This window comes from Punica granatum, chromosome 3 (genome assembly GCF_007655135.1).
Source record: "Punica granatum isolate Tunisia-2019 chromosome 3, ASM765513v2, whole genome shotgun sequence".
NCBI lineage: Eukaryota > Viridiplantae > Streptophyta > Magnoliopsida > Myrtales > Lythraceae > Punica > Punica granatum.
The window spans coordinates 18,745,215-18,755,379 of NC_045129.1; the positions used below are offsets into that span (position 1 = coordinate 18,745,215).

General features: G+C 38.7%; 1 protein-coding gene across 1 annotated transcript; it reads left to right on the forward strand.

Annotated features, from left to right (window-relative positions):
- Positions 1-7,687: 7,687 nt before the first annotated feature.
- LOC116201882 lies at positions 7,688-10,165 on the forward strand. The gene is made up of 3 exons (XM_031533325.1): positions 7,688-7,839; positions 8,029-8,208; positions 9,681-10,165. The coding sequence occupies exons 1-3, from the start codon at positions 7,794-7,796 to the stop codon at positions 10,004-10,006; spliced, it is 552 nt and encodes a 183-aa protein (XP_031389185.1). The 5' UTR covers positions 7,688-7,793; the 3' UTR covers positions 10,007-10,165.

Sequence of the window (10,165 nt, forward strand, 5' to 3'; positions counted from 1 at the left end):
GTTGATGTATAAAGATATGTAGGGTCCACAACGGAATAAATTTCCACATGTGATTTCTTTTCCATTTGAACCAACTCGACCCAAATTTAACTTTGGTTCGTACATGGTTTCATGTTTACCCATAAGAGGGTTTTAACCTCGAATTTGTTGTGTCTTTCTTCCTTCGCTGTGAGCTTTCGTTGCCCGGCTGGACGACTCTTCAATTTATAATCTCATTCTTCCTATCTTCATTCTTCATATTTTTCTTAATCTTCATTTTTAGTATAAACATAAACATATGATTGGATTTTCTTTCTTTGTTCTTTTTATTTAAAATATATATATATATATATATATATATCTAGGCATTTGATTTAAGAATGTCACAAGTTGCTCTATGACTTTGTCCTGTTCCTTTTCACTCCATTAAAAGATGCATCCTTGAATGGAATCATAGAGCAGAGATGGAGAACAAGAAATACTTGTATTTGTGCGTTATCTTCTCCTTAATCCACAATGTAAAACATTCCAAAGAGCTCTTTCATTTGTCAGAACATGAACTCCCCTTTCTCTCGTGCATTCACTACACCTTTGCTTAAAAAACAGAGTATACAACACCACCCATTGTTTTTCCTCCCTTTTCATTCAAAGTCCTCCCCCCTTTTTTTGGTTCATTCTTATCATCAGCTTCCATAAAAAAAAAGCGAGCAAGACCATCAATTACTCGAGCATTAATTCCTCTCCAGGCTACCAGAGAAGAAGAAATTGGTTGATTTTGATGAACTCGTTCATTCACTAGGAGGTGCTGCGCCGACAACCCTGGAGATGTTGACCTCTCTGATGCATCAAAGCTCTAGTTTTATTACGGGACTGTCTGCACCACTATCAACTCATGCACTGCCGTTAGGGTTCTCTAATAAGTTGTCCCGAATTCGTCTATGAAAGCCCTTTGTCCCAAATTCGTCTACAATAAACATATTTGATTATTTTTCAACTTTCTTATGTATATCTCCGTGTGTAGGTGCATAACCTCTTGTATATATAATAGTCCATGTCTTTTATTTCATGATAGCCTTTCACTAGTGGTTGGAAAGAAAAAAAAAAGGTTTTTACCTAAAATGACTTATGGTTTATCTGTTTTGTCAAATTTATCCTATGTTTTTTTTTGTCAAATCTATCTCATGGTTTACTTTTTGCATCGAATCTATCTCGATGTTATCTTTTCCGTCGACATTTAACGGCCGTGCTGACATGGCACGTTTGAAAATCAACGGCGCCCACGTGGAGCGTTAGTGGGGCCACACTTGCCACTCTGGACATTTTTCTCGGGATAGATTTGAAAAAAATATAAAACCATGGGATATTATTAAAGTTAGTTGAAAACCACAGGATATATATTGAAGTTAGTTGAAAACCATGGGATATGATTGAAGTTACATGAAAACTACGGGATAGGTTTAGGAATTATCAAAAACAAAAAGCAACCGTTAAAGCAAGTAAAACAAAAAATCCATAAGCAAAGTGCAACAGCAAATAAATAAGAAAAGTGGAATACCAAAGTCTATAGTTTTCAAAGATCCAACTTTATACCAAAATGACCAACATTCACATATCCAATACTAACCCAACAACCTACACAAAAAAACCAATCCACCACTAGTTTTCAGAGATCTGACATAATAACAATAACAAAATGACCAAAGTTACCTATCCATAACTAACCCAATAAGCTACACAAAAAATCATCCTCCACTTCTTCCACATATTTCCTACTAATCACAGCAAAAAACTACACAAAAACCAATCATGTGTCTCATCTTATTCCATTAACAATCTATTTCTTCCCCGTTTTCATAGCTTCGAACTGTTTGTGCTAGTTCCTTGTCTTGGGTTGCCGGTGTTGTTGCTCTTGAGGTCTTGCTCCGTGCTGCTGTTGCTGCTGCCGTTGTTGCTGCTGTTGCTGTTGCTGCTGTACCTACGTACCTTTACGTTGGTTCCTTGTCCTGGGTTGATACTGTTGTTGCTCTTGATGTCTTGCTCCCTGCTGCTGCTGTTGCTGTTGCTGTTGTACTTGAGATGATTGGGTTTGGACAGGGCTAACAAACTGCCCTCCATGCCTACCCTTGTAAGACATCCTCATTTCTTCACCAGGCATCTAAAATAAATATACATATAAGTAATACTTTAAGAGCTAAATATGTAAAGACTTGCACAAATATATATAAGTGTTCAAAGAAACTTACATGAATGTATGTCATTCCACTTTCTCCTGTTAGGATCCCAATCCCTTTAAAAGCCAGGGACAATTCTCTGCGTATAAAAGCATCCACACTTGGATCCACTCTTGTGGCAGACCTTTTCTTCTTGGAGCTTGACTCTCCTCTTTCTTTCCTCCTAATCTGCAAGTTCTTATGAAATATCAAATCTCAACACAAAAACATATAAGAAGTGAAGTTGTTAACATTTGCCAGCATTGAAAAATGCACAAACCTGTAATTTTGGTCTGATGTCTTGTGCACGTGTTGAAGTTCCAGATTCTTGCACCTCTCTAGTAATTGATTGGTGGCTTGTAGATGCTGATGCATAAGGGTGTTACACTTCCACTTGCCTTTGCATTTGAACTTGCTGGCTGACAGAGACCTCATTCACATGACTTTGCATTTCCACTTGCTGGCTCTCATCCACTTGTCTAACCTGTCAATGACCACATTATTTGGTCATCTACCAGAGATATAGAATATGTCATTATCTAACTTAAATAATGAAAAGTTACCTCACAACTTTTTCCATCAGTGGGTTGGTTGTTCTTTTTCTTGTAGGTCCTCCTGTTATGGCCATATTCATGGCAGATACTGTACCTCATCTCCTGTCCTTTCCTTGAAACTTGATCTCTCTCAGGTTCTTGTTCACCGATGTGCTTCTTCCTATTTTTCTTTGGTCTTCCAGGTTGTTTCTTCACCATGGGAGGGAAGATAGGATCACCTTGAGGCATTTCCCACAAGTTCTTACCATTTAATGGTAGCATGAGATGTTTATAGGTCAACGAATGTACATCTCTTTTAAGCCACTCACTCACATAGTCATCAACATCTTTCCTCACATAATGAATACAAGTCACAGCATGGGGGCATAGAATGCCTGTTATGTTCCATTTCCTACAACTACATGTCTTGGCAGGTAAATCAACAACATATGTATTCCCAAATTCCTTAACTTGGAATTTCCAATCTCCAGCATGCGTGGGCAAATAAGACCTAGACCTCTCTTTGTTCTCCTCCACTATCAGCCTTATCCTAGGGCACAATGCGTCAGTAGAACACACAAAGAGATCTCTCTTCTCTGCCATTCTCTGCATAATGGCAGTTCTAATGTTTTCCAACATGTCTATTAACGGTTTACCCCTAGCATGCAATATATAGCTATTAAAGCACTCGCATATGTTATTGTCTACAACATCAGACTTTGGAATCTCACTGATAAAGGCTCTACAGAACTTAGTGGGATCAATTTTCAGAAAATCATCAGTACCTTCATCTGATAATGCTCTCATCTCAGCTAATACTCTTTGGAATCCCACCACTGTAGTGCTCTTAACTGCCCTCCAGAAGCATGATTTTAATGAAAGACCTATATGCTTCTTTTTCCAATTTGCATATAGATGTCTAGCACAGTTCCTATGCTCCACATAGGGCAGGAGACCTCTCACTGCATTCTCGAGCCCCTACAAAATCATCAAAGATATCCCATGTTATTAAATATAAGAAATCAAATGAAAACCTACTAAATGAGGACAAATCAGTACCTTCTGTTGATCACTGAGTATAGTCCAACCATATCCTTCAGATAGTCCCAAGTCGTCCTTCAACAGTTGAATAAACCATCTCCATGAGCTTTCATTCTCTCCTTCAACAACAGCTCATGCTATTGGGAACATTTGATTGTTTTCGTCTTTCCCAACAGCACTTAATAGTTGCCCTTTCAATTCTGTCTTCAAAAAACATCCATCCATCCCAATAACTCGTCTACATCCCTCAAGAAAGCCCTTTCTCAATGATTCAAAGCAGACATACATTCTCTTAAATCGAACAACACAATCAGGATTATCTCTGTCATAAACAACTTCAAAAGTGCTGTCCTTGTTCACCCTTTTTAGCTCAGCCACATAGGATGGCAACCAGCTATAGTGCTCCTCCATAGTTCCTTGTATCTTCTGTCGTGCAAGAGCTTTTGCTCTATAACACACAGACATACTAACTTTAATCTCAAACTTCTCATTGATTTCTTGAACCAAATCTCTCACATTCCAATCAAAATTTGTTCTAAATTTGTCTAGAAAGTGCTATGCTATCCAATCATAGCCTGCTGATTTTTTTCACCTCGACTACATTTGTGTTCATCATGAAAAGTCTTAAAAACAAAGGCATCTCTCCTCTGCGTGAGGCTTCCATATATTCTCCATGGGCAATTTTGCTTGCATTTAGCCTCCATCTTCCTTTTACCTGACTTCAACCATTTAATTGCATAGCCATTGTATATGGCATAATCCCTGACTGCAGCCTGGAATTGATTAGCACTCTTAAACCGCATGTCTTTCTTGAACGTGATATTCTTCATATCACACCTGGAATTGAATGTCTTCGATCTCTTCACCATTTTACTACTTTCTCCCTCATCATCAGTGCTATTGGGAGTGATCACTTCATCACTTAAATCACCATAATCACTTCCAACAGGTCTAACTTGCAGAGGTGCTACACTTTGAGGCTTCTTCGATATCCTCTTCCTTCCCATCCATAAACTCATCATTATCTCTCTCACTGCCATACTCTTCATCATCACTGGAATAGACATTACTATCACTTGCACTATCACCCTCAGCTGCCATATCTCCCTCATGTTCAGCTTCATTCCCTCCCTCATCAGCAGCTTCATTCCCTTCTTCATTCCTATCTGCAGACCGTCTCCATTCACCAATATCATCATCCTTCAAATCAGCTTCGACATAGACATGCATAATTTCATGTTTGACCCCAAGAGCAGCCATTTCCATAACCTCAAAATCAGTATTCATCTCTATCAAACCCACATCCAAACTATTTTTTGGAACCACATACCACATCCTCTTTGGTGGCTTGTAACCAAAGTCATCTAATATTCCTTTAAGCTCATGCCATGACATTTTATCTTGATCAACTTGTATGATGGTTTCAGTCCCTCCAACATACCTCACTTGAGGTTGAAATTGCATATAACCTCCATGATGTAAAACCAAACCAAATTCTGTTCCCATCCTGTTAATATATATATATATATATATATATAAAGGAATGCAGTAAAAGCATTAAAAAACTAATGGTACATATTCTTTTAGCAAAGTCAATAAAAAAGAATAACTCAGACAGTCAAAAGGGTAGAAGTGGGACAGTTTACCTTCAACGTCCACTTTGGTATTAGTAAACAAATAGGGCCAGACTCTCCAGTCAACCAAACTTGCAAAAGGACAATTTTTTTACATTTATGTTCTCCAATGAACCCAACAAACAAGACAAAGCAAAAAAAAAAAGGAGAATTTCGATAGTGTACTGTACATTAAAGACCCAACAACGCATCATTTGTACCAACCTGTTCGTGTAACAGTAGGGACCACAAAAAGCTTCAACTTTTGCAGGCAAATGGCCCCTCCTTCAACTAAGCCTCGTCTTTGTTGCTGCAAAGGAGACCAATCCAACTCAGTTTAGTCCCTCTGCTTTTTCGAACAGAAAAAAGGCATATAAGTCCCTCACATCCACTCAACAAATTGTCAAAATCAGGCTTAAATAGTCTAACTTGACTCAACAAATAGTCATAATCAACCGCAAACAGTCAAAATCGATGAACCCCTACCTTGATCGACAGTACGCAGTGCGATATTTTTCTGATCGAAAACAAAGCAAAACCCTAAACGCCAATGTTTGGCTCTCCTTCTAGTAGAGGATTCGAGATTTTACTGGGGAGAAAGAGGTTGGACGGGATTATGGCTGAGGTTTGGCGGGATTAGGGCAGAGCTTAGGCGGGATTCTGGTATAGAAGGGGCGGAAGGGGCGGGAAAATGTTCATAGGTTTTTTTCATCACTCCAATAATATCCCATGGTTTTTAATTTTTTCAAATCTATCCCAGGAGCTGTCCAAAGTGGCAAGTGTGGCCCCACTAACGCTCCACGTGGGCGCCGTTGATTTTCAAACGTGCCATGTCAGCACGTCCGTTAAATGTCGACGGAAAAGATAACGTCGAGATAGATTCGATACAAAAAGTAAACCATGGGATATATTTGACAAAAAAAAGCATAGGATAAATTTGACAAAATGGGTAAATCATGGGCCATTTTAGGTAAAAATCCAAAATAAAAAAACAATAACTTTTTATGTAATAACAAAAACATGAAGATTGACGTTGGTACCTCATACCAATTTAGAGAATGTCTATATACATAATTAGTCAACAAAGGTCCTAGTCGGACTAGGATGGGATGGTGAATGAGGTGATAGACCAAACTTTAAAAATGAGAGACTAAAAAAATATTAGATCTTTTCTTTTTCCTCATCAAATTTATAGACCCTTATTTCATAAAACACATCTCTAAACACGGTTGTTGATTCCTAGACACTTTACGAGGGAGATTAATGAGTTGAGCTTTTGCTTGTTGATATGTAGGTAAATTTCGGATCGTATAATGGCGTATAATTTTTGTGGAAGCTTCTATTGATTAATGTTGGGAAATGGATTTTGGGCCTAATTCAGTTGGGTCCAGGATATCATTGTGACCTGAGCCTGCCTCGTGTGGCGTGGACTCACTAAGGAGCAGCATGGTCCATATTAGAGAATGGTAGGTGTTTAATAGTCAAGCAACCCGAGATATCTATCCTATTTTATCGACTCTATGAAGTGGGTGAATGTACAGGGTTAATCTACGAAATCGGTAACGCAATCTATTTTTAGTTCTCTTATAAATATTAAATACATGATCATAGAAAAAGGGTGATTGACACATTGCATACTTTACCCTCGCATAAAAGACTCAAATTGACTTTGGGTGGGAGAGGAAAATCGAGACACAATCCTTATCTCCCATCTGTGCAAATGTTCAACATTTGTAATTATAGAATCATCAGCAACTCACACATAGATTGTTCGTGATTAAGACCTAAGCTTCTGGGTCCTAACGGTTAATAATGGCTCATGAAGGCCTTTAGGCCCATTACAAGATCTAATCTAATTTCATAAAATGTCAACATGTATTATTATCGCCATTCTTGATTGATAGAAGAAGTTATCCAAAATAATTCTATAGAATACATAATTTTTCTGTATTAATAGAAAAAAAAACTCCTCATTATTTTCAATGAAAAGAACTAAATTAATTGAAAAAAGAACTTGTCGTCTAATTTGAGCGTTGTAGGAGGCTTTTGAGCTGTTGTATTGGTGGCGGTCGGATGTAGAAGCGCAACTGGTAAATTCTTTCTCAAATCACTTATATAGATGACGATAAGATGGTGTATTTATGTCGGTTCCTAAGTCACATCCAACAACAACTCTAATTTTAAGAAACTTTGTAGGGCGATTCTGATATTTATTTTAAACAATGAAGGAGCAAATTCAAATTAACTCAATCAATAAAATGGGTAGCGAATTGAGAAAAGCCGAAAACTCGCGTCCTTGCTAAGAGAAATTCGAATAACTTGCTTGACAATGCAGTTGTTCACTTGTTCTTCCATGAACAGTTGCGGACGCCACCAATCATCAAATCCGAACAAGGCATCGAAGCTAGAGAGAGAATATGAGCGAAGAAGGTCCGAAGCTGTACGCAAACAAACCTAAGAAAGGCAATCTCTCTCTCTCTCTCTCTCTCTCTCATTCAAATTCGATTCTTTGCTTTCTTAACCGGAAGAAGAAGAAGAAGAAGAAGAAGAAGAAGAAGCTGCTACTGTTGCTTCTGTTTCACCAGTTCAAATAGCCTCTTGATTGTTCTCTCTCTCTTTTTTTTTTTGGGGTATTTCGTTCCGATGGAACAGCACAGTTGAAGCAGATCCACCAGCTGAAGCAGGGCGACGCTGCTGCGAGGTCGTACACTATGGTGCCTCCGCCTCCGCCTCCCCAGCCACGTCCTCCACCTCCGCCCCCCAGGGAGTCCTTCGCTCGGCGCTATAAGTTCCTTTGGCCTCTTCTACTGACCGTCAATCTCGCTTTTGGAGGTCCTCTCCCCTTCCAATTTATAATTATGCCCATCTCTTTGTTTCTGATTTGCCTTTTGGATGCTTCTATTCTCGCCCTTCGATACGATAGTTTGCTATACATGATGCATCTGTACGGCTGATCTTGTCACTATAGCTTAGCGGCTTTGTTGGGGAAATAATGCTGTGCTTGCTTGCCTGTGATTATCGAATCGAATGCATGTAGTACTGAATGCTGGACACAACTTTCTGCTGTTGCTGGTTTTTGCCCTTTTTATGTCTCTTCTAGCTATGCTGCTGTTGTTGGTAGATCAATGTTTTACTTCCTTAAAATTCATCAAAGAGGCGATTTTTTTTTTCCGATGCTGGAGTATTGAGCTGGTTTATACGAGTCTTGGCAAGATGTGAACTCTCAAACAGAGTCTCTTTAAGTTCTTGGGGCTTAACATGTTCGGTTCCACATAACAGCGAGATTCAAGTTTTGTGAAATGTGACAGTAGGTCTTGGAACTTGTGTTGGCAATTTCCTTTGATGAGTTCTGGAAGTGTAAAGGCTTTGCTTTAATCTTCTTTGGGCTATATAGGAGGTCTTTGATTAGCAGTTCTTCATGGCCTTATCTGGACTTATGGCACCATATACTGAAGCAGAATTAAGCCATTAAAAGCGACTTAGTACTTGTCACTCATAATTACATGCTTGTCTCGTCGCCAAATTCCAATTCCTGGTTAGGCTGGCTTTAGTTTTTTGAATTTTGCCTTCAACTTGAGTCTATGGATTGTTATGTGCCAATGTTATCATCCTCATCTTGTACTTCTATTGTTTGACTTTGCTGCTTAATGCTTAAATATGTCAAGGAATGCGTCTACATGATCTAGATCAATGAAATATTAGTTCTAAAACCGTGCTACTTAATTTGTGTGGCCTTGCCTGATGAAGCCTCTATTTAGATCTTTCAGTTGGAAGTTAATTCGTGTTCCCATTTGAACTGTTAGGAGCTAATTTTTAAAAAACTTGCGAGTACCCTTGCAGTTTACTGAGGAGTACCACATGAATGTTTATCTGCCTCATTAAACATCATTTAGATCATGCTCTGGATTTCAGTCTATCTCATTATTGTTTATGCTGAGAAATCATCATTTCGATCTCACTCTCTTCGAGAGGCATGTAAAACCATTCCCATCTTTAGGATCAAATCTTATGTTTCAATTTGGTGGATGGAAGTCCTGATGCAGCTTAGGACCGCAGTTTGTTTTGTTTCTCAAACTTGCTATACTTTGAAGAGGATGCATACACATATCCGTCATCATGTCATGGATCTATGTATCAGTCAGTGTCTTAATTTCTCAATTGTAATGCTCCTTTTTAAGTTGTTTCCAAAACATTCCCTTTTCGGTTTCCTTTCGGCTCATCACTTATGAAAAGAATGTGCTCAATGACATTTTTGTCAAGATAAAGGGTTTGCTTTACCCACCAAGCGTTTGTGTTTTTTGTAGCTTACCTTTTTATAAGAACCAAGAAAAAGGACACAAGCATAGAAGAGGAAGAAGTAGCGAACGATGTTCCATCTACTCCAGCATCGACGGCAGTAGCTGGAGCTCCAGTTACAGAGAAGCCTCAGTCTCTACCAAATCAACCTGTTGCAGAGTTTGTGAAGCCACGGGACCTTATTCCCCAGGACCAGCAACTTGAACTGTTCAAGTGGATATTGGAGGAGAAGAGGAAGATCAAACCCAAAGATCCCGAAGAGAAGAAGCGGGTCGATGAGGAGAAAGCCATACTCAAACAGTTCATTCGAGCAAAATCCATCCCCAACATATAACAGGATGTCATTTCCTTTTCTGGAATCTGGTGTTTCTCGATCTAACACATTTTCTTTTGTTCCATTAACTTTACTTTATTGAATGTGAAAGTCTTCTCTAATTGGTGATTTGGATCAGACATTCTGTGGATATAAAGTCATCTTTCGAATTTTGATAGA

Excerpts from the sequence above, each read along its gene's own strand:
- LOC116201882 (XM_031533325.1), top strand. The coding sequence starts at position 7,794 with ATGAGCGAAGAAGGTCCGAAGCTGTACGCAAACAAACCTAAGAAAG. Across the intron at positions 7,840-8,028 it reads CGCAAACAAACCTAAGAAAG|CACAGTTGAAGCAGATCCAC; the intron begins GCAATCTCTCTC and ends CCGATGGAACAG. Across the intron at positions 8,209-9,680 it reads CGTCAATCTCGCTTTTGGAG|CTTACCTTTTTATAAGAACC; the intron begins GTCCTCTCCCCT and ends TGTTTTTTGTAG.